A 25562-nucleotide genomic window follows, 5' to 3' on the forward strand; every position below is an offset into this window, starting at 1 on the left:
GCACTAAATACGCAGCTCCCTCCGCCACACTATAGCAGCTAAGCTTAAGTTTAGCTTATCACTGTCAGTTTGTTGTCTCCATTATTCAGAAGGACACCTTATCAGCCGAGGCGACTCGTATTAGCCTCCTCCTGCTGTGTGCTCCACACAATGATGTTCTACACTGTTCCGCGTTAACTCTGGTGTCTATTTCAGCAGCTCTCTATCCATTTATTGATGCATGTCTTCCATTGATCCCAGCATTGATTTGCCATGCAATCCATTACCCATCTGTCTGTTTCAGCGGGCTTTTAAATGATTCGTCAGATTGAGCTATTAAGGGGAGTAGTGGTGAAGTCCAAAGGTTGGTGATACATTCAGGGAGAGAGGGGGCTGTGTGTGTGTGTGTGTGTGTGTGTGTGTGTGTGTGTTTGGAGGAAGGGTACAGGTGTTGTCAGGCATTTAAAAGTATTCCACACAGTAATATAATATCTACACAATTGCAATCCTAACAGTCATAAACCTGATGATTATGAAATAAAACTAGGTTTAGGGTCGAATCCAAAATACATGTAGGGCTAGGTACAGAACCTCAACACATTTTTGACACTAACCAAAATGTGTCTGTAGCACAAAGAATCAAAAACTGTCAGAACACAATTTAAGAGTACATTTAATTCACTTAAGTTAGTTGTTTGTGTGTAGCCTGCTCAAAAGATATAATGAACCAATAATCAAAAACACAACTCAAACATCTAGTCAGATTCATTACAGTGATAGTCAATTTTACCATTTTATTCTGTCAAAGGTCTTATATCTATGTTTGTGTTTATACAACATTTAAAATTAGCGAACTTCGGCTTGAAAATCATCTTTGCATTTGTCAAATTAAAGGTACAATATGTAAGAATTGGCCGGCTGTTGAAGTCATACTCAAAACAAAAAGGCGCTAGCATATCAAGCTAACCTGCTGCTAACGGTAGCTACTAGCTAGCTAGCTAGTTAGCTCAGTTAGCCGTGCAGCTAGTGGTCCTTGCAGCTTGGAGCACCAGAGGAGTGTTGGTGTTTACACCGCTAGGACTGGAACTTTGGACCGGGATGGGCTGGAGCTAGTTGGTTAGCATGCTAACATCAGCAGATATCTGTGCAGCACAACACATAGACAATTGACATTGTTGACAATTTTTGTAATTTTTGTTTACATTTTCAACTAAAATTCTTACATATTGCACCTTTAAGGTATCAAAAAATATTTATTTTGGTTATGGTACCAAAACAGTGGTATTGTATTGGCATTTTTAACAAACATTTTCAAAAGGTAAGAGTGAGATGAGATGATAAGTTCCACTCTCTCTTACAGCCAGGAAATGGTTAGCTTAGTTTAGCATAAAGACACTAACAGGGAAACAGCTGGCCTGGCTCTAAAAACAAAACAAAAAAAGAAAGCAAAAAACCCTAAAGCTTATTAATTAACAAGTTATATCTTTTTCATTTAATCCGTAAACAAAATACAACACAAAAACAACACATTTTTAGTTTTACAGGGAACACTACACTACACTGCTACACTGAAACAATTTCCTGGCCGAGCTATAGCTCAGCTTATCGTCCCGTGGCTCCTGTTCATATGCTACTACTCAATGGAAAGATATGAGAGTGGTGCCAATCTTCTCATTTAACTCACGGCAAGAAAGCGAGTAAGCCTTTTCCCGAAATGTCTGACTGTTCCTTCGGTTTAAATGTTTAAAATTCATGAAAACCGTTCAGAATTCAATTAGAGAAACTTAAAAATGCTTTGTCATCAAGCTCCAAAAACAGGTTGTGTTTCTAAAAGTTGACATTTTGGAGGTTTTCACCTGACAACAGCGATATTTAGGAAAAACACACCCTTTCACGCAGCTCACTCTCCCTTCAAGATCTGGGAATGCATTTAAAAGAGATTATCGTAGTTAGACAGAGGAAAGTTTGCTGAGATTTTTGATGTTTCACTCTTTTTTGAATTATCTCTGGGTTTTTCAGGGTAACACTTTAATCTTCCTGTAAGAACACACTTTGAGGAAACAAAGAAAATGCCACCAGCCAAACATAGATGTGGGGGGTTTCCAGATTGAGATGCAAGATGGATTCATATATATTCATGAATTCAGTCAGAAAAGTCAAACGGAAGCAGTATGATAATCTTGCAGTAATTGCATTTTTCCCTCCAACTGTTTTTGGCAGAGCTCAGAGCCACATCCTGAGACATGCGATGGGGAACGCAGTCTCGAGGACTGTCACAGCGGTGAACGGTGGATACACTCTGACCCTGTATACCTAAGGCCAGTCAATCCACAGCGGGGTCAAGTGGTGGTTATGCCAAATCCAATGGATTCATGGGTAATGGGATGGCTATCATTAGTCCTTGGATGGTCAATTATATGTTTAATTAAGCAGGACAGACATCAGATAATTGAACTATTGACTGGTCTCTCCGAGTCACATCTGTCTTCTCATTCACGACAGACCAGCTGAAGTCATATCAGATTTGTTCGGCGGCACGAGATCCTGATGAGAGTAGAAATAAAATCCAGCCCTTTCATTTACTCGACAGATTCATTCGACGTCCTGACCTCTGACTGAGGAAGTTTTCATTTTAATTTTCTGACACATTTTCTCTCCGACACCTCAGGAAATGCCATTATAAGCTCCCCCCACAAAAAGAAACATCCAAAGGACCATATTTCAAACTATCAAGCTTTTTTTTCATACTTGTCAGTCTGCTGGATACATGTCAGCAGCCGTCTGAAAAGTGCTGACATTGCTGCCCTCCTGTCCGGCAGCCCGCTCCCTCTGTGTGAACTTGGATTTAGCTCAAGGGTATAGCCACCCTGCTAATGTGATGTAGCTCCAAGAAGGAAACAAATTGGCCTGACGTCTCATACACTGCCTTGTCTTGATTGTGTGATGGCTTCTACTGCTAATGTGTTACGATGGGTAGACCTGCGCGGGGAGAGGGAGACGGGTGTGTGTGTGTGTGTGTGTGAGAGAGAGAGAGACAGAAAGAGAGGGAACGGGAGAGCGAGGGAGGATGGGGGGAAGGGCCTCAGTCTGCAAGATCAGCACAAGTGGAATTGCATTGATTCAGTTAACTGCAGAGTTGGAGCGTGATGTGGAATTCTGTTTATCAAGGGTGGAGTTTACGCGATAGGCTCCATTTTGATCTTATTTTCTACATCGCATTCATAATCAGTCCCTGCTCTCTTACTTTCAGCAATAAAATATCAGATCATCTTTATACATATAGCTTAGCCCCACCTGGAGTTTTACATTTGCAGCAAAATGAGCGGATATGTTCCTTACTGATTAAATGTCTTGATTTAAACGACCACATGATGTATTTCCCGAGTGTCTTCTGTGCCGAAAACACAACCAGAAATGCTCGCGCTGCTCATATGCGACGGTACTGGCAGATACACACTGCAAACATCATCATAATCTGTAATAATCTACAAGATCAGATGTAAGCAACTCCAATAATGTTCGAGAAAATGTGCTGCACACTCCGAGTAAATACAGACTCGTGTTTCATATTCAAACTGGAGCCTCTGGCCCAGAAACAACATCTGCTGAATCTTAACAAAGTGCTAAATAAATCTCAAACATTGTACTAATTATAGGGAATAAAGCACAGAACTGCTAGCTTTGTATCTGGCTGCTTCTCATGAATGAGGAGCGTTACACTGAAGATGTGATGTATTTATCGTACTGAAAGTACATTCTTTAACTGGCTGATGTTCCCATAATATAAATCTGTTTCACATCAGATAAGATCGGCCAATTATACTTAAGCATGGATGGTGTTTTATGTGTTTAAAAGCAATCTACGTGCAGTCTGTACATGTTTTTGGCATCCAGTTAAGATACACGTGTTGTAAATGAATGAGGTTCTCTCTTTAAAATGTCGCAGATGTATATTTTCTTTTCTCCGTTACCTCTCTCCCCCTCTCTTTCCTTTCCTCATTTCTCCGTCTCGCTGTAGGGAATTTGTCTCTGAGGGTTTATCATGACTGCCTCATATTTCCCCCCCTAGTTTGTCATTTTGCTGATCCAGACGCTTTTTCATATTTCAGTATTCTTATCATCCGCTGGCAGTAAGATGATCCATTTCACTTATTTCTTAGAAGTGTGACTGTCGCCTAAGTCAATATCTACAGAATGAATTCAGTGAATGGAGGGGCCGGCCGAGGAGGGGCAGCTAGTTAGTGGAAGCTGTGGTGGTGGCGGTGGTGGTGGTACTGGTGGAGGAGCGGGACACTTTTTTTTATCCAGAGTCAGCAAGGGTAAAATGTCAAGCATTTCTTAGGGAAGCTGCTCCATAGGATTCCATTGGAAGCTTTAATCTTAATTGAGAGCATCGCACATTGATATTCCATAGGCCTCTTTGCCCTTCGCCTCTCAGCTACTTTCATTTAGAGGACAGCCGTACTGCACTAGAGCATGGGGATTGCTTTGTCAGACAGCCAAGAGGCCAAAGGCAAGGTCAACCTCTCTTTGTGACGGTGGCTCGCTATGGAGTGAAGGCATCACCTCCTTGATGCTGTCAGTACTTTCATGAAACATTTCCTGAAGAGGAACTGAATCAATTGTATCGCATTATGACCTTATATTGGCATGAAATATTAGGGAGGACTCTATTAGGGACATGTCTCCGCCACTTTTTGAAATGGCTGATTTTGTCCCCATCACTTTTAAAAAGCACGAGTTAGGAACAGCTTGCACCAAGAAATGTTAACGAACAAATCAGATAAAATGAATTCTGATGAGCTGTTATGCATTTTTTTCCCTACAGTAATTATCTGCTCTGACGTCAAATGATCCATTACATTGCCTAAAATCCCTAAAAATGTTTTTACGTCTCCACCGCCTTTCAACACAAAGTGGCGCCCTTTGGACTCATATTTTATTATATTACAGAAGTAAGATACACTGTAAAAAAAAAAATTCAGTGGCTTTGTAAGTATTACGATAATACAAAGTTATACTATCTTAATAATTCACATCTATGAATGTCACTAAAGTGATAGTTTGAGTTGGACCAAAATAGAGACCTAAAAATCAAACAGTTAACTGTGTCTTAAAATTACATCTATACATCTATATTATCTATATTATCTATCCATCGGAGCATATTTCACAAAAATAATTTATACATATTACATATACATATTTTTAATATCTGCTCAATATTTTCTGTCAATTTTAATCAAAATATTTGAGAATAGAGTAACTACAGCGCTCAGTTTCAACAACAACAATAATTACGTAATCCAAATCAGCAATACGTTTTGCACTAAATGTCCTGACATTGACGCCACTGCCTGTCGCGACAAAGAGAACGTCCTCGCTCCCCGTGTGAAACTGGCAACATATTGAACCTTTCCTCGTGCACATTGTAGCAGCCGTGCTGTCACACGTGACCATTAACACAATGGTGTCACAAGAGCATTGACAGATAAGCTACCGTGACCAGAGAAATTTGGGCCTGAATTTAGTTTTTCACAGTGTCCTAACCAAATGAAAGAAAAAAAACACCAGTTCACTACATGTTTTCTGGTCAATTATTGTCGTGCTAGCTTCTGTCTGCACGTTTGACTGGTGGGCGGGCTCCTACTGTTACAATTATTTTTGAGAATGATGAATGAAGTGTATGGTATTGATTAAATTAAGTAAACACATTTAGTAAATATAGCACATTTGTTTTGTTAAATAATGTCTCGTTTAGCGTCAAATCTACCAAGGATTTTCATTATATCTACTTCATTTTCTTGTGGTTTTTGGCTCAAGGTTACTATTGATTTAACTCAATTAATTCAAGATTTCACAGCTTTGAAATGTACTCAATATTTTGTGTAAAAAATGTTTCGCCAAAAATGTAGTTGTACAGCTGCCTGACAAGCCCACCAGAGTGATGATTTCATGGACTGAAGGAAGCCCCAGAGATTATTTACTTATACTTAACTGAAATAATGATATGAATCTAAATACAAACCCTTCACAGGAGAAGAGATCAATGCCTCGTCCGTGTCGGAAAGCTCCCAATTTAGTGTTTGGTGGCTCACAATAGGTGCAGCAGCATCCCCTAATCCTCAAACAAAGGAGAAGGACTAACTGGCCCTAACAGATGCAGCGATAAGGCCCATGTCATCAAGTAAGGTGAGGAGAGGAGGAAGGTGTGGGACGGCAACGCTCTCGCCACTCCTGTGGGAAGACTCGTCATGCCACCTTTCCAGAAGTGATGAAAACAGATGGAAATAAACACACACACACACACACTCACACACATGCACACACATGCACACACACAAACCGTTTACAGATGAGCGCACAGCCCCTATCCGTGGGACTGAGGACCGAGCTCGCCTCCATTTCTCATGCTCCTGCCTCAGCCTACTGCTGACACAGATATACTGTAAAGAGATAGCAGCACAGATAGGTATGCACGCTCACGTCAAAGACGCCCCGGGGGTAAGCAGGCCTGAAAACACAAAGAGTGAGGGGATAACATACGATCCATCTGACACACTTTTCTTATTAATCTCAAATATTTATGTGACACTTTCAGCTGATTTGGGGAAGCAACGCTCGAGATAACAAGTCAAAGTCTCTGCAGCAAACTCGAGTGTTTCTTCTGCTGATGAAACACTGAATCAGGATTAAAGGATTAGTCCTTCAAAAAAGATTTGTTTTACTAGCACACATATGAATAACAGGTTCCTATGGAGGGACTGCAGCTTCTGACAGATTTATCAGGTGATCGGGGCTTGATAAAGCTTCACAGAAGCTGCTCCTATTTCAAAGTCCTCTCCTCTGGTTCTGTGGGAAAGACAGGCGCTCCTGCTTTCCACTCCTTCCACCAATCAACCACAGCGGACTTTACTAAACACCTCGGCTGCCACTGATGAATCAACACAGCGAGTGTCCCAATCTATTCAGACAACAAAGCAACTAGACTCCTCAGCAGGACATTGGGAAAGAATCTTTAAAGAAAGGGTCCACTTTATCACACGGATCAATAAAATCTATTCAAACCAGGCAGTGATACTTTACTCTTTCCAACACGTGACCTACTTTTGAACTTATCAGGAGATATGAGGACATCCAAAATATACTTTTTTTTTCATTTTCATATTTAATCAGCTCCTTAGAACGGAACCTTTTTTCCAAAGTTTGCTGTTCGGCAACATTTGCTCCTGCAATTCAGCAATCGATTACACAATCAGCATTTAAAAATAATCACTGCCATTAAATCATATCGATGCTAGCAGTTTTATTTTGGGCAGTTACAAAGAGAGTAGCTTTCATTTTTTGTGTGGAAAGAGGATGCGTGGGGTCCACACATGAGTCAAGGCTGTTCCTCTCCTCGGGATTTAAATATAGCCCCACTCACCATTACTGCTGTCACTCACAGACTTATAGTGACCTTCTGACCTCGCCTGTACAAAAGAGACTTGAAGCTGACACACTCACTCCAAATGTTTTTCAAACAGCAAACAGAGGCAGACACATTTACATTTGTTTTTCTGGGTTTTGATGCTATCACTGTGCAGTCTGATAGGTATCATTTATCTCATTTGTCTGATTATGTCTGAAGACAGTGTGAGTACACGGGAGGCAGGCAGAAGGGGGGTTCCCACAACCATAGGACAGTTGAACGTTTCTCAACACCTGACGTGCAGGCTGAGGTCAAAGTTTGTTGGGTTACAACTCACTGGCCACCTACATGTGTTGTTGTTCAGCTCGGACATGTTGGTGCTGCAGGCCATTGCTCTGCCACGTGTGGGCGGTGTGTTCCTTCACACGATTCACTTTCTGTTCTCTGACACCAGACTGGGGCTTTATAAAAATCATTTGCAGTTTCACACCAGCGCACTCGTACCAGTTGTTTTTGTTGCTGCGTAAAGGCTACAAAGACTTGTAATGTCAGTTAGCAATCAGTTGTATCATGTGATTAATAATTAGGAAGCACAATATTATGCAATTCAGAATAACATCACTATGAACTACAGCCTCACATAAACATGTCTCTGGGAAGCCTTCACAACAATTCAGGAAAGCTGCTGTATTTATTTTGGTCCAGACTAAAATATTTCAACGATAATTAGATGGAATTACATTTTGTACAGATATTGGATTAATTTATAGTATGCCTGGTGACATTTCAGTGACATCATCATAGTGAAGCTTGTATTTTTTTTACTTATGTATACAAATCATTTGTAGAAAGGTGCGGAATAAAAGTAAAACAAAATGTAAAAAGGGTTCTACAGTGTGCACCCAGCATACTGTACTGCCTAATGTTAGCAAGCTAGCAATAGCGACATTAACATTAGCTACTGTTAACGACATTAAAGCTAGCTAGCGAGCCTTGGTAATGTTAACATTAGCTAACATTAGCAACGTTAACATTAGCTAGCTAGCATTAGCATCGTTAGGTAGTGCAACAAACTGGCAACCACATAAGGGGCCCCGTCAAGCTCAGCAGCAAAAAGCATTTAGCAGTTTAAAAGCCAGATATTTCCCTCAGGAGCTGGCGAAAGCTGGGGTTGGTAGGATTGCAGAAACCACCCAGAGTAAGCTAATTCTTTTAGTATCCAAAAGGAAAAAAAACATCTCCTCCATTCAAACTTCCCTCCAGAGCCTCTCCTCCAAGACACATAAACATGCACTCCCTGACTACACTGCCCAATGTGTTAGCGGCTAGTTTGCTACGTTCAACAAGCCATCTTAGCTTTCTTACAGAAATACATAAACAAACAGCTCTGTTGAATGCCACAATCATATAAACATAAACAAAATAGCAATGTACCCCGGTCCAAAAAGGCTGCCAAGCCTCTCAGTCCCTGCTCTTTGCTGTGGCTCTGTGCTTTGTGCTAACTGATTAGCTACTGAATGATTGTCTGCCATTGCCGCTCACTTGGTTTTTGGCTCAGGGTCTATGTGCTTTGTGCTACTGAGTTAGCTAGCTGCTGAATCACAGGGTCAAGGGATGTGTAATGTGGGTGCAGAACATTGTTGTCATCGCTAACCATATCCAACTACGTCATGACTCACTGCTAATCTAGCATGTTAGCATTCTTGTGCTACTAGCTTGCTAATAGCTTTAGCAATACGAGCAGATTACTAGAGGCTTGCAACACCCACAGGCACTGGATTGTTTTTTTCCCTCAGAGCATTTGATTTATGATTGCTGTCTGGATGTTAAGAGATTTTCTACAAATATAACAAAACATGTTTTGAAAATAACTTATCGACCCTAGCTTTAAGACGAAATGTTGATTGATATATAAATTAGCAACTGCTAACATGTTTGCCTTATCAACTTAAAGGAACAGTTCAACATACCACTTGTCAGCGTGACCAGTCAACTAGCAGGAAGTCACTGCTCCCACCCAAGAAATTCTCCGGCACAAAATTAACCCCCAGTAACCCTGATAAAGGCACAACCTTTCTTGTTCATACTTTGTTTTTTGTACCAATTAAAAAACATGATACAACGTGTTAATTAGATAGCTTTAAAGGTCATGGTAGGTAGATTTTGTAACCTTTGAGCAGAGCCAGGCTAGCTGTTACCTCCAGTTTCCAGTCTTTATATTAAGCTAAGCTAACTGGCTGCTGACTGTAACTTCCCAAAGGCTTAAAGTGATCCTTTAAAAGACGGTAAATGTCAGTGTTGCATTGACAATTTGTTTGCCAAACAATTAATAATTAATACAGGCCTGATTTAATAAATCATTAGTAATATAGTAAGAATTCTTAGTATTTAATGCATTTGTTGTAGTTGATCACATGCAAGTAACCATGGGAATTTAATTTCTGTTTACAACAATCACAGGACAAGAAGCAGATTTATGTGACGGCTGGCAGTTTCAAATGTTGGTCTTAAAAGTGAACTCTATCTTAAATTCAGTGGGAAAACTTATTACACCCTTCATAAACTTTGTTGTTTACTTGTAACCTTTCATTTAATTTTTTTTGAGAAGTTGGGGTTTCTTTTTTTTCTGCTGTTAAATCCCAGAACAAAGTACTTCCTGTATCTTGGCCACAAAAAGAGCAAACAACTACATGGGTTCACTGTAGCATAAAGGCCTGCCTCCCCTTAAATAGATTCCTTATAAGCTCTGTGTTGGCCAATCTCAAGCTTCTCTCCCTGTCAGTCCAACCACAGCACACAGTCGGTTGTTCCTCAGTTGTTGTAGCAGAGGCTTAACATCGAAACATGATGACAAAGATGGCCATAGAATCAAAGAATGGGCGTGTGAACGCTGTTCTGCCAAGTCCTCCAGCTGCGGAGGAGCCAAAGACGGACACGGCGGCGCTAAAGTCAGCTGAAAGGACAAATAATATGGCTTTAAGTTCAGCGTACTGCTTCTGGGAACCATGACGGAAGAGTTATGACACAAGGGAGATGCTAACATGACACATTAGTGGAAGATTGACACACCCAATTCCAAAGAGGCCTGTGAGAGTTTTACCAGAACGTATGACACTGCTGCCATATTCTCATGTCAGCGACACCCACAGAAACTTATGAAGAAGGGTGTTGAATGGTGCATGTGCAGTGACAACTGGAGTTTCAATTTCAACCGCCATGTGTTCTTTCTCACTCTCTCACACGTCTTGAAGGAATCTATATCCAACCTAAAGTATGTCAGGAAAATCAGAAATTGCATGCTATTTTTTGGGGATATTCCCAAAAATATATAACAATCTATCTCCCACACAGGAACACAAATCACTAAAAAAACATGCTCTCTTCTTTTCCATTCCCTGCAGCAGCGAGAACTGTTTATTTTTTCATCTGCAGTGTCACCAGTCCCACCGTTACTTTTCCTGGATGCAAGTTTGTTATATACCAGAGACATAATACGGTCCCAGAGGACTGGACCTGCTTTCCAGGTTCTGTTAAACTCGCCAGGGTCCACATGCTGGTGTCTGAGCAGGAGCTGACCCTTAATCAGCCAAAGCTTTGCCAACAGCAACTGAGAGCCACAATTATCTGCCCTATAGATAGGTAGGTTGTATACTTGGGGGCCGGGGGCTGGGGAAAGGGAAGAGGCTGTCAGGAGGGGGGGAAGAGCCTGAGCTAACCTCTGTGGCTCGTGTTTCTACTGTGCACTAATGGACGCCTGTCATCATTATGGACAGAAACAGGAGGGCGCCTGCCAGCTGCATGACCCCCATAAAACAGAGCAGGAAATCCTAGCAGGGATTGAAAGGGAAAGAGATCTCCTCTTCTTTTTTCTCCTCTTCTCTTTAATGAGCATTCCTCCACTCTCCGGCCTCTTATTTGTGCTGCGAAACTGCAGTGTCACTCATGAAACAGGAGAATATTATGTGCATCCATCGTAGGAACGAGAGTCAAGGTGTTGAGGGTGCGGTTATTAAACGATTAGTCACTTTCACATCAGCTGCACAGTTCATTTACCCCTGTTGTGCAGGCTAGTAAAACCTCTCTGTTTTTCACCTCTGTTAACAGGCTGTTTTATAATGTTTCTGTCACGCTGGGAGGAACCTGTATAATCATTACATACAGTAGTTCACCCTTTGCTCTGTAGCCAAAGTCCAGGGTCTGTAATGTGACAGGACTTTGTCACACTTCTCTCGGTGGTGTCCACTTAAACGTGACAAGCACTTTATCAGAGGGCCTTCCTATCAGATCCCCAGGAGTTTATGCACAAACACACTGAACACAACGTCCCCAGGAAGCCAGATTCCTTATTACAGCCAATAAGATAGCAGGACGAGCTTTATTGTAGTGCTAAAGCTACACATTAATCCACTCTGTTGGAGCCTGCAGAGCACATCATGTGATTACTTTAGTCATTACCAGCAGTACAATCATAATTACTGTGGAATCTTTGAGGATGTGGCAACACGGAAAAAAACGTCTCCATAATCCGAGGAGGAGCTAAGGCAATCAGAAAAGTGAGTGACACATTTCTGACATTAAAAAAAGCCACAATCACATGATTTTAATAAAAATATGTGCCTCTGTGTGACAGAGCAAGAAAGTGCACATGAATGTCTATATCTGCATACGCATGTCTGCGTGTGTGTACGAGTGCCGTGTCCATGGAGGCGTCTTTGTGCGTGTGTGATCGCTGCATGATTCACAGTGTCACAACCGTGCGCAGAAACGACTGGACATCCTGACCGGAAACCACAGCCGCCGAAGCTGCGTTTTCCTGCGACATACAACCCAACACTCTCACAAAGAGTCACTTGACTGGACCCTCATATAGGAAGTGAAAGAGGAAGCCTCTCGTCCATCCTGTCCTCCATCCCAATCTCTGCACCGCGCTTCACGTGAAGCCGTTCTTATAGACCAGCCCCAGTATGAGCCACTTCTGTTGCAAAACAACAGCGAAAGAACTGGCTGAGGCTGGAAATGGCTTGCTATTGGGGGTCAAATGTCTGGTCAGTTGACATTCAGCCACAGAAGATTAGTGACAAACATTACAGATAATACAGAACTCCCCGATTGATCAGCAGGGTTTGTTTGAAACAAAAGAATATTTACTCAGCTGATCAACCAGCCATTTTGTGTCTAATCTCTGACAGGTTTTGTGACAGTCGCTCAGGAGCTCTTCAACAAGATACTCAGTGTTTACACAGCCAAGCTGGACCAAATCAACACTGTCCAGAAGAGATGGGTATGATATCACAGATGGAAGTGGTGAGTGATGTTGGACTGTGGGCTCTGTTGGCCCCGGCCTTCCCTCATGGCTCGAGGCCTCTGGCTGTGTTCATTGGTGACAGTGTACGTAGCCTGGCAGCCTGCATTCCTCTGCCTCTCCCCACACAATGGTGAGTATCTGCAGCATTCCTCTGTCTGTGTGCGCTGTCTGAGAAGCAGCCAGGCCTTGGCAAACCCCAGCACGCAGCCAAGAGGTTGGCACCACGTTTAACGGATTCTGACGGACACATTTTGAGTGTTTTCCCTGAACGGCAGCCATCTATAGGTGTTTTTTAGTGTTTAAACGTGCGTCATCATTAAATCCAGAACGAACAGCTTGTCATATTAGTCACTATGTAATAAAAAGGCAGAGGAGATTTTGAAATTAATTCAGGAGATGATGGTGCTTCCTGTATAAGCTGCCTCATCATCTCCTTCTGACTTTTGTTTCCGTGCAATCGTTCTTTCTCTCCATCTGTTTTTTCAAAAAATGCAAGCGTGTCTGTTCTGAACCGTTTTCACTGCTCTTTATCCTTCTCCAGCTATTCGGCTTTCTCTCTTGTTCTGATGCCACAGCCGTGCAGACACCTTTCCCTCCTGCTGACTCAGTAGCCAGCCTCAGGCGCTGTGGGCTCGGGGTGTTGGTGGCGGGGAGGAGGAGGAGGAGGGAGGGGGGGAAGGGAAGAGAAGGGGGGGTGAGTGCGAGGCTCCCACATCAGGCCCACCAGCCTATCACATGCGAGGGAAAAGAGCTGGCTAATCGTTTCTACAATGGCACCCTGCACACTGTCACACAGCACCACAAACCGCTCTCCTCGCCAAACACTTCTACTGTATTGTTCCGCTGTTGCTTAGAAATCCACATGTGATGTACGCAAGTGCGCAAAAACATACGACACCGAACAAAGAAATGCACGGTTTGAAAAACCACACCTACTGAAGCACAGCAGTTTATGCAATGTCAAATAAATGCAAGTACACACGTACATGCATGCCTCGTGCACAATTCTCCTCAGTGCTGCATGTGGAAATACACGCTTACATTTGAGGCAGTTCAGGCTAAAATTCTGTATAATTCACAAAGTTTGAGTCGATGTTAAAGCTGCACTACGTGGTGTTGGGAAGACATTTCTAATCAGAGGAGAAAAATCTTCACTGACTGAATTTTGTGTTTAAACAAGCTAAATACACAAACTCTCTTTGTTTTCACGACTGAATAAACTGAATAAACAAACTGACCTTAAAGGACAACACTGTTTCATTCTGTTTTACTGTGTTTATATGTGGCGGACCCTGCCACCTTTCTAGCTTCAAACAGTGTTCTGGGACCTTATTTTCCTCTGAGAGCAGCTTGTTTATTCAGTTATGGAAAAGATAAATATTTCTGAGTTTGTATATTTACCTCATTCATATTGTAAATACGAAAAATGGGACTTTCTTCTCCAAAACTACATAGTGCCCCTTAAACATTCAACATTTTAATAATTCACCTGATTGTCATTTACAAACGATGTTAAGACATTTTGAAACAAAATTGTATTCATTGGAGAACAAAAGTCTTTACTGTCGGCACAGCAGCCATCCGAGCTGCTTCACTGTTAATGAGTATATTTACGAGTACACTTTGAAAAACAGAGGAAACCTCATCTTAAAATTAAGCTGTGCCTGTAAACAAAGCCTTGTGCCATATATAAGAGCCACTGATTAACGAGCCTTTCCCAATAACAGTAAAAATACAGAGGAGCATCATTCATTGCCATAACCATCTGGTTATTTTCTGCTACATCCTTGACTCGTCTACGTCATGTTCTCCCAGCGCAGCGGGCCGACCTTCGGGGATTGGGCCTGTTTTCAGAAGGAAAGTGCTTTTGCACCTGTGGTGTGATTTCGGAGCTGCTTTCCCTCAACAGAGGGGTGAGGTCAAAACTGTCAGGGGTCACACATGAAAAGAGAACCTGGTTTCCAGGCTAGAGGCTGGCGCCGTTAACAGAGCCACCTGCCCGGCTGAACTCTCGCAGAAAGGGTGAACGGTGAGAAAGTCTCAAAGTTTTTGTGCACACATGCCGTCACAGAGGTTATAAACTCAATTTACAATGTGACCACTTATCTCACATTATCACAGTGGCCTTGGAACTATTACGGTCATCCAAATATTATTGTAGTGCTGAACTGAGAATGATCTGTGTTCAGGAAATTTGCTTGACGATTTCAAAATGTAACAGGGCAGGGGGGGGGGGGGGAAGAGAAAAACATATCAAGTGAAAAAATTCCTGTGAAGCCGTCCAGAGCAGCGGTGAGCAGTGCGCCGTGGTTGTTGTTTCGCTCTTCCTCTGTTAATGAATGCAGAGGTGATCTGTTTGTCTGAGGAAGAGAGCAGAGGGGAAGCCTGATTTCCACTGCATTTTATCTGTGCCCCACAGCCCCTGCCAGTCAGCCCCCCTGTGCTTTCACATGCCGGGGTCCCACAGGAAGCAGCACTCCATGAAGGGCAAAGGTCATGGAAGGAGAGAAAGCCACTCGTCCTTTCATTCACCAACAAACACACAGCAGCAGCAGCAGCACTGTGACTGTTACTGCGCCGCTTCCTCTCTGACTGACCCTAACTAAAACTTATAACACGACAATAAAATGACATGACTTTCTTGAAACTTGCAGTTTGAGTTTATAAGGATTTTAAATTTTTATAAGGTCATAGTATAATTTTAGGGCAGAATTTATGGTGGAGACATGTGCTCCTAGTCTCAGTAACTACACTGGACACAATCTACTTTCTTATTTCTACGTGCTATATTTGGGCTGCAACTAAAGACTTATTATTTTATTTTGTTCCAGATGAATGGTTTAGTGTGTAAAATGTAATGTAATCACAATTTCCGAGGGCCCAAGTGACGTCTTCAAATTGCTTCTTTTTTCCAACCAAAAGTCCAAAACCCAAAAACTCTTCATTTACTGTCATGGATGACGAAGAAAAGCAGCAAATCCTCACATCTGAGAAGCTGAAAGCAGCAAATGTTTGACATTTCTGCCTGATTAATTGACTTATAGTTGCAGCTCAGTATCTACTGAAAGACGTCAATGCGATAATTTTATGCCGCGTGTGCACAGATGTTACGTTGGATGCATCCTCTTTTACGGATTCAGAAATGTAAAATATGCTCTCTGTATATTGTGAGTATGATTATTTAAAAAATGTTGGAATAGTGGAATAATTATGACAAATTACAACCCAGTGATGAAATGGATAATTGTGCATGTGAGGTAAGTGTTTCTCAGTCGTAATGTAATTCCATCAGCAGATGAGACACGGTTTTAAAAAGTCACAATAGGTTTATTGATCCATAGTAAATGAAAAACATAGTAGATGAAAAACAATTTGCATAATTATATATATTATCTTAAAAAGAAAAAGGCAAATGAGGAACACATCTGTCCAGCAGAATCAGCTTCATAAAAATAATAGAAATGTCATTTCTAGCATCATTCTTCTTCTCAGCATGTTTTCTATTTTAAGGAAGCGTGAACACAAAATATCATTTGAGCTACAAAAACTAAGCAAAGCAAAACAAATCACCAAAATGAAGATTGAGCAGTAACTGTAGCAGAAGGATTACAGCTGTATATTCATAATAAAAAGGGAATATTCTCTGATTTCAAGTATCTCCTGTATAAAATAAACACATCTCATACATGTCCTGCATGCATGCATTGTAATTTTTCCATTCATAACTTGTTGCCTAGTTGCATCTATTACAATTATTTGAGTGAAGTCCATCGTTAATTAGAACTTGGTTGAATCCACGGGACTGTTTGTTAAGGAGCTGTCATCATAATGCCTCCACATGGAAAACCACCAGCTCTGCAGGAAATTAACAAACTCACATTAAATACTCTGGTGAGGAGGGATTGTCACTGGTGGACCCAGTTTCGTGGTAACAGTTTGCACCGGACAGTTTCTCGCATTTGAGTTTGTACGCATCCCTCTCCCGGGCCAGTCTGTTGAGTTCATGTTTCAGCTGCTCCACCTGTGACACCAGGCTCGTCTTCTCGTGCTCCAAAATGTGTTTCTGCTGGACGCGCTTGTGACGGCAGGACTGTGCGTAACCCCTGTTTTTCAGGGTCCGGCGCTTCTGCTTCAGACGCATCACCTCGTCCTTGCTGAGGCCTCGGAGCAGCCGGTTGAGCTCCCTGACGGACATGGACACCAGCTGGTCGTCTGAGAAGTGGGAATCGGCGTTGGATCGCCTGTCGTGGCGGCTGTGCTGCTGCTGGAGGTGGTGGTGCGCACCGAGGACCTGCTGGTCGTCCGGAGACTCCGGGGACTCGCAACCCATGTCATCTTTTAGATAAGGGTCTTGGCAGTGACTGCTGGGGATGCCTTGCATGTCGGGGTGACCCGGGAGACCCGGGTAGTGCTGGACAGGCTCTCCCAGGTGGCCGTACCCGTCGTACTCAGCTTGGAAAGGTGGCTGATGGTGGCTGTGGGGCGCAGATGGGTGTCCCTGCTGCGCCGTGGCGCCGATTAGGGCCTCCATCGCGTCCTCGGGTGTCAGACCAAAAGCTTGCGGGTACATTTGCTGAGGGTAACCCCCGTTGTTGGGTATCCAGAACTGGTCGGGGTTATTTCTCTGCTCGTTTGGGTTCAGGTTTGGCGATGACGGGACTGAGTTGCAAGGTGTGCTGCCAGGGGTGGAGGAGACGGAGTCTGGTCTCTGGAGCTGGCTGCATGGCCCGATGAAGGAGCGGTCTATCCCCTGCATCGCCTCCTTCTTGACGCCGAACTTCATCAGGTCGAAGTCGCTGACGAAATCCATGGTGCTTTTCTGCAGTCCCAAATGTGAATGCGCCTCAGCGGTCATATTAAATAACAAGCTAGTCTCTCCAAATATCCACCGCTAGTTCATGCAGTCAGTGACAGCGCGCTTACTTCAGAAAAAATAGTAATTCCAAACTTTGAATTCAGCTCAGAAGGAAAAAAACATGCGTGCGTAAAAGCCTCCCACCTTCTCAAACTCGGTGCGAACTGCTTGTTCTTCACCGCGCAGCCTGTTTGGCTTCAGCAGCCTCACACTGAAAGTCCACAGATGCCAGCGGGCTGGACGCACCTCTGCCTGTTCAGGAGAAGCGCACTTTCTTCATAAAGCTGCATTGGCATGATGTCACGCCTTCCGGACTACACCTCCACGCTGCTCTCCAATGAAAACACGCGCAAGAGGGCCATTTGCATAAAAGCTGCTACGAGTGTGTCCCCACGAGCTGTTCGTGACGATCATTTGACCAAAACCTATAAATGCACAGCAGCAGCACATTATCATCTGCAGTATGTTCTTATTTGACCCTCCATTTTACATTCAGGCCTCTTTATCCCACAGTGCTGTAAGAATTACTACAGTCACACACACACACACACACACACACACACACACACACACACACACACACACGTCTAAAACTACTTTTAATATTTTCAAACACATTCACTAGGTGTATGGGAACATTGTTTGCTCACTCCAAATAGCACAAACAATATTATTATAAATTAAATACAGTAAGAATTTATCTTTCAGCCTTAATTTGATTTATATATTTATGTCTCAGTTTGTAGTGATTTCTACATGTCGTCGTAACGGCCTAATTTAATTTAAACAATAAAAAAGAGGCTGCAGACAAATTGTTTGACACCATTTTTGTTGCCGTGTCCCTTGTGTGTTAGTCCACAGGAGAATACTGACATCTTGTGGTTGTTGTTCTACACTGCACAACATCCACTCAGCTCTGAAAGCTTGAACCATCACAGGCCTTCATGAGTGCAAGAAGGATGATGTAAAACATACCCAAGCGTCATACTTGAGTGAAAGTAATGATATCGTGTTAAATTATTACTTTGGTAAATCTGAAAGTCGCCCATTGGAACAGTACTTGAGTATCTAGGCTGTGTATATTGTATAAAAGACCTATTCAACTAGCCGTATGCGACTCTTTAACAACCTAATTCACTTTTTTCAGCAGGCTAATTGGCCCATTCATTAGTCCTGTCTATTACTAAGCACAAAAATACTCTTTTTTCATTAAAAAGTTTTAACCCAGGCTCAACAGGGAAAAGTTACGAGGATCAAACTGACAACCGACCTTTAAGAATAAAAAGGTGCACATTTTTTCTGTACCTCTGTGTCTATGTGTCTGTAAATATTAAAGTTTCTTTCTCAATTATGAAACCTAATACACAAAGCTGAGAAAAAAGTTAAAGGTTTTCACACTTAAATTCTGAGCATGCAATCTGGTAACTACTAACTTAAAGCAACGTTATGTAGAAATTGGCATTTCATACAATTTTGCTCCCCCCATAGTTTCTGAGTGAAACACCACTGTTGTAAATACAAATTCCAGGTCTGTAACAGTTTGTCAGACGTAATGTAGGTGCTAACTACAAACTAAACTCATTGGGTCATAACAATGTTATGTGTTGAAAACTTGTATGTTGAAGTAAACATGTATGTAACACTGTGATCCCACCCTCTCCCTGAAGTGCAGTGGCTGAGACAGACACCTTTTTACTGGGCTAATGCTGCTTTAAGTTATCAAATACATTTAGCAGAGTAAAAAGTACAATATTTGACTCCAAAATGTAGTGGAAAGAAAGTATAAAGCAAAATGCAAAGTTAAGGTATCTGAAAATTGTACTCAATTACACTCTGTCACTGGGGGCAACTGTTTTTTACATGACCAGTAAACTGAGGCTCATATGTTTTGTAAATTAACAAACTAAGTGTTTGATTATAAGCAGAACACATGTCAGAAATCATCATATCACATGACCCAGCTCCAATGATTTTTTTTTGTTTTGTTGTTCTGTTTTTGAATAAGTTACAGTGCTATGAATTCTGGGTTACTCTCACAGTCTGTAGGACTGTGCTCATACTAAACATTGATCCAAGATGGCGCCGGAGATGGCGGCCTCTGTGCCGCACTCTCCCCTACTCTCTGTTTTCATTTATTTGGTGCATCCTTGTTCTTAGCTCTATGTCTATTTTCTGTCTAAGCACACAGAGCAATGTCAAATCAGAGTAAAATTTCTTGTACGTGTACACACACTTGGCCAATAAAGCAAATTCTGGTTCTGAACATGTGCAGGCTCCAAACATCTCAGGGGGGAGCCTTCAGACTTTTACAGTAGGTTGGCTCTAAGCCCGGCAGCCAGAGAAGTGGCTGAAAGTTTTAACAAAGCCTCCCACCAGAAATCATGAGCCCCCTGACAACAGCTCATCTCTGAAACAATAAAAACCTCTGGCATGTTCCAGGATCTGCTGTCTGATGCAGGAATGTCACCCCTAGTGGTGTCCAGAGGTGACACAGGACTGCACAGGATATCAAAGGGTTAAGCGACGCTCGTGCCCTGAGCTGACCTTCTCAGGCAGCGCTTGCTCCAAAGATAGTGAGCACTTCGCTGACAAGATAGAGGACTGAAGCCAAAAGCAATAGAAAGTGCTGTCTGAGAACGCAGTGGCATTGTTTCAGTCCGTTTCAGTTGCTGGGAATAAAGGAAAAGAGGAGACAGTGTGACTGAGTGAGGATGGCTCAGGGACACATGTTGGGATTCATGCCAGCAGGGCAGGGTCACGCTATGTGCTATAACTTATGCTAATGATAGGATGCTAACAGCTTAAGTGCACATCACCAGCAGGGACTAGGATCATATTTCATCACAAAAACACATGCAGTAAAACAGGCATACCTCCTAAATGTACATTTATATTTATACACACAAGAACAATCAATAATAATCATGATATGTTTACAGCTCTTGGAAACAAGGACTCACTTATTTGCACCCATTTGACAGATACGGATATGAATTTGATATCAACCTGCCTACAAGCTCCAGCAATCACATAGCTACTTTATAGGTGGCTAAGGCTGCGGATAGTTGGGGTATAGATCTGCCAATTCTATTAAAGTAGGGAGGATTTATATGTTGCCTGAGAGGCTGGAAGCACGGACGCTCTCACATCCTGAGGCCCACTTGACACTATCTGTGTTGCCATCGATAACGACAATGCAGAAAGCTCATACAGTATAAAAAAACACATATAACAGAAGTCTAGCATGATCACTAGCATGCTTTGCTGTTGCCAGATGAGGATATGATGCGCTAACAGGCTGATTGTCACATTCACAGACAACCCAAGTTTCATCTATTTTATTTATTTTTTTACTTTTATGAAAAAGATTGCAAAATGCTTCTTCAGTGCTACTTTTAGTACAAAATTTGACACTCAAATGAACAAACCATTCAGAAGCAGTCGGAAAACACAGCCTGCATCACAACATCCTGTAGCTGGCTGATTAGCACCATGAAGGCAATTAGCAAAGGGTAATCATGTGGGCATCAACAGTCATTTGTTTGTTTCTCTCAATATCCTTTAAAACTGTGACTGCTGGATAACAGGAGGCAAACATGTGCTGTGTGCTGTCACAACAGGCAAGAAGAAAGCCAGCCTTAAAGGAAAAGTTCACCCAAAAATGAAAATTCAGTCATCATCTACTCACTCTCCTGCGGATGGGAAGTCGGATGAAGTTCAAAGTCCACAGAACATTTCTGGAGCTTCACAGCAAAACAGGGTTGCAGCATTCTTCTAAACGACTGAAAGAGATGAAACTTGTTTTAATATGTAAAAAAACAACAACGGTGTAATCCAAGTCTCCGGAAGCCCCGAGATCGCAAATTGCTTTGAAAAGAAATTATTTACACCCTTGCAGTTGAGCTCATGCACCCACGTCAGACGGAGTGAACGCTAACGCCTCTAGATCAACAACTACAGTGAAGATTTCAGCTTTTAAAAGGGTGTAAACAATATTTCTTTACATTTGAAAACACGTCCCCACATGCTTCAGTTGCTTAAGAGAATGCTGAAACGCTGTTTCAAAATGAAATGTTTTGTGGACTACGAAACTTTATCTGACTTTCCATCGGCATGGGGGTGAGTAGATGATGACTGAATTATCTTTTTTGGGTGATCATTTTGGAAAGAGAGTTTACACTACTTAAGAATTTGAGAAAATGCATTGATATACAGTAGCTCTTGCTGTTTCCAGGATGCAGTGATTTGGATTCCCCCTTTCTTTCTTCAAAATGGATATCAGAAAATCACCTTTATCCTAAAAACAGACATGATGAATACATGGAGACACTGTCACCTGCAGACTCTGACACTCTGAACTGGCCAATGCTAAGATCTAGGTGCAGTGGTTGAGGTATCTCACTAAGAAGCATGTCAGGACACAACAACTGTTTTTGTTTTAAAATGTAATTATTAGCATTACTACTGTTATTATTTATTCATTTTATTTTACCTCTTTGTTCCGTTGTTGCCTCTGTACTGTATTATTCAGTTCGTAGTGGGTATTAAGCTGTACTGTTCTTGCATATTTGAAAACTATTGCAAAGAAGGAAAACATGAATTTCAACACTGAACAGTTTTCTTTGGACGGATGCCTCCGGCCTGTGGCATCCTGACAGAAATGTACCATGTCTCTCTCTCTCTCTCTTGCTGTATACACAACATCTTTCCCACATGGCAGTGGAGCTCTGTGTGTTTCAGCTGCTATTTTGTAAACACAAAGGGCCATAACTAACAGTTAGCTTCACTTACTTTCTAGTCCACAGATAACAAACATGGAGCGAACAAGTAGCATTAGGAGAAAAGCCGTGGCCAGACAACACAAAGGAGAAGTCATGATTGCCGGAGAACAACTCAGGTATGAGAGGGAGAGGGAGAAACATGACGTTCTCATGGTCAGGTTTTTAGGAAATTCGAGTTTAAAGGTTAAATACATGTAGCTGATTTTAAGTTTTGAGTTCAGGATTAAGGTTTCAAAGGCAGGTGGTTTTCACAGTCTGATAACCATCTCTGTAAATATCAGGGTTTCATCATATCACTATATTTCACAATCATTATTGTTGTTATTATGAGTTGCAGTGACCTTAAAGGAATGACGAGTAGGATTTCTTTCACAAAATAACATCCTGACAGCCATGAAACTTGATATAGCTTGAAATATTATCTTTAAAATGACACTAATACGGTAGAATTCAACACTGTGGATAAGCAAATGTTCTCAGTAGGATAACCGTCAGTTTTCATACCATGGTATACCTTTAAAACGACATGTATCACTGCAACCCTTTTTGGCATTGCGGCTAATCTGAATTAAATTTGAAGGTTGAGGCTTCATGACGGGAAACTGATCAAGGACAGACGCTACCACCTGCGCACCTATCCCAACTGCTTCGTGGCACAGGAACTTATAGACTGGCTCGTGAGCCATAAAGAAGCTCCAGATCGAGCAACTGCTGCCTGCCTCGTGCAGCACCTCATGGATCACGACATCATCCACCACGGTAAGAAGGAAGGAACAGCACAAGCTTCAGCAAGGGCATATTCAAAAAAATTATTGATTGCAGCTTTATTAAGAGACTCACTAATTTCAAAAATGTATTTGAAACTGTATGTTGCCTTTTCTCAGTCTGTGATAAGAGGCCAGTGTTCAAGGATGCCAAACTGCTGTACCGTTTCCGCAAAGATGATGGCACATTTCCCTTCAGCACAGAGGTGAAAATCTTCATGCGAGGACAACGACTTTATGAACAGTAAGAGCTGCAGTTTGTCTTGTGCTGTGATTCTGTGGTTTGAACAGCTAACCTTGAAGTGCAATGTCAATCACAGTCATGATCACACACACTCTTATGATTAGGATAGGACGGGGTTACAGTTTCACACAAAGCAACAAATATATACTGTATATATTGGTCATTTGAAGAAATGCTGCTTTCAGTAATGTGCATGTTATGAAGCATTTGATTTGTGTTCTTCAGTCTCATAGCAGACAAGAACTCCATTCTGCAGCTGAGAGAGGAGCACGGTGTTGCATTTCAGCGCTCCTTTCCCGGCTGCCAGTTGATTGACTGGCTCCTTCAGAACGCGGAGGCAGAGAGCCGGCGTCGGGGACTGGAGCTGTGCCGCGCATTGCAGGAGCATGGCATCATTCAGCACGGTGAGGAGCATCCTCACATGCCCTTTGATGCATGGCAACAGCAATGAGTTTTCTGTCAGTGGCTGCAAGCAGTGGGTGGCCAGCTGGGACTTTTGCAATCTAAAGCAAATATACTCATCAACCTCTTTGTGAAACATCCCATTAATCTGAAACCTGTTGTTTTGTGCTCTTTTGCGCTCTTACACTCCCATCACTAGTGGCAAAGAAACATGACTTCTTTGACAGTGGACTGCTCTATCGGTTCTGCATCAATTTCCGCCGCCGCCGCCGTCTATCTGAGCTTTTAAATGAAAGTGAACAAGAGGAAGACGAAGGTGTGGCAGTGTCGACACCCGAGGACAACCATCCTGAAAGTCCATTTGTTCTGCGCAAAAGCCGACCTCAGGAGGGCAACAGTGCTTTCCAGTCTGGTAAAAAAAATGATCTCTGGGCTTTATACACTTTGTTTTGAACGCTGATTAATCGCATGATAATTTTACTTCTGATTTATAAACAGTGGAGTCGAGTAAAGACCTGAAACAGGTTACCAGTGGGCGTCGAGGCAGCTTGAATTCCCTTCAGCTTCACTCAGCTGGATTCCCACCTCTTGTCCAGTCTTCAACTTCAGTGGTGAGATGCAATCCTAAATCAGGCAAGTGTGTGATTAATATTCATGTGAAAAGTGTTTCAAAGTGTCTTTGAAGCATTTGCCGTTCTGAGGCCTGCTTGTGTTTCATTGTCCCACACTGGGAAATGTTGAAATCTTTTCATAATTTTACAGTACTCAGAAGAACTTTTACATGTGAAGAGTTACTGGCACCTGGTGCACCCTTCATCAAGAAAGTGTTGACGGTGAGTTACTGCAAAACCATGGCTATTGTAGAGCTAATCACACTGGTGTCATCTCTAGGATTTGACAGCATTAATCAAGTATAACCTGGACAACATCCCCCCAAAGTCTTACAGTGGATGACTGAAGTACGGGACAAAACTTAAATACTCCTTTAGATTGGGATCTTACCTGAGCTTGTGCCTACAGGTCTGTTATAAAGGAGTGACACATTTAGGCCGTTTTATACTTCACATGAGAACAAAGACATTATTGGAGAGGTTTTTCCATGTGGCCTAATGATGTTGTATTCGACCAAATCATTTCTACAGAATGTGTAATTTATCTCACCCTCCGACCACCACAGGTGATAGGAGATGCCCTGGGCTGGGGCTTTGTGGTCAGAGGCGTGGCTCCCTGCTATGTGCAGGCTGTTGACCCTGGAAGCCCCGCAGCAGCTGCTGGAGTTAAGGTTAGATAATATGGTACACACACGGCACTGAAAGTCAAGATGCTAGTTTTTAACTATTAAACTAAATTAAACCCCATGTGCCTCCTGTTCCTTAGGTGCGGCAGTTTGTGTGCCAGGTGAATGGAACGTGTGTTCTCTACCTGGACTACAGGACGGTCTCCAGACTGGTGTTGACAGGAACCCGCATTGTTGTACTGGAAGTAATGGAACCACTGGAATGACAACAACAATAAAATTGTCTTTAATTATGTCAAGCTCGTTTTTAAATATAAGTGTATAATCTGCCCTCAATTGTTCTCTAGTATGTGCTCATTTGTGGGAACCAGTCAATGAAAAAGCATAAATAGGCTAGATAACAAAGGGTGTGTGTGGTATTTTCATGAACCTAAATAAATAAATGTTAGCTTTTTATGACTGAAAATAAAAATATATATTCATACGACCACAATTAATACTAACTTTTGGCTATCCAGCCATTCCCCAGCTCCCTGATACGACTTCCGTTGTTCGGTCGCCGCCATTTTGGATCGAGAGTTGGC

The 25562-nt window shown here is 42.3% G+C and overlaps 2 protein-coding genes and 1 long non-coding RNA gene across 3 annotated transcripts; 1 reads left to right on the forward strand and 2 right to left on the reverse strand.

Moving 5' to 3' along the window:
* Positions 1-770: 770 nt before the first annotated feature.
* LOC311254635 lies at positions 771-25560 on the reverse strand. The gene is made up of 4 exons (XR_014622271.1): positions 25483-25560; positions 25164-25235; positions 21239-21332; positions 771-1121 (listed from the first exon to the last, which is right to left on the reverse strand). It is a non-coding gene; the product is annotated as an uncharacterized lncRNA (long non-coding RNA).
* mafbb (v-maf avian musculoaponeurotic fibrosarcoma oncogene homolog Bb) lies at positions 16008-17795 on the reverse strand. The gene has a single exon (XM_084347994.1). The coding sequence runs from the start codon at positions 17548-17550 to the stop codon at positions 16570-16572; it is 981 nt and encodes a 326-aa protein (XP_084204120.1). The 5' UTR covers positions 17551-17795; the 3' UTR covers positions 16008-16569.
* Positions 22362-25244, forward strand: LOC311254634 (DEP domain-containing mTOR-interacting protein; the record flags this gene model as incomplete). Its single annotated transcript, XM_084348507.1, has 9 exons — positions 22362-22447; positions 22912-23090; positions 23216-23339; positions 23565-23743; positions 23941-24153; positions 24240-24380; positions 24504-24574; positions 24919-25023; positions 25119-25244. Exons 1-9 carry the CDS (start codon positions 22365-22367, stop codon positions 25242-25244), a joined length of 1221 nt encoding a protein of 406 aa, XP_084204633.1. The 5' UTR covers positions 22362-22364.
* Positions 25561-25562: the final 2 nt, after the last annotated feature.

This window comes from Pagrus pagrus (genome assembly GCF_965226575.1).
Source record: "Pagrus pagrus genome assembly, chromosome: 3".
In the NCBI taxonomy this organism is placed as follows: domain Eukaryota; kingdom Metazoa; phylum Chordata; class Actinopteri; order Spariformes; family Sparidae; genus Pagrus; species Pagrus pagrus.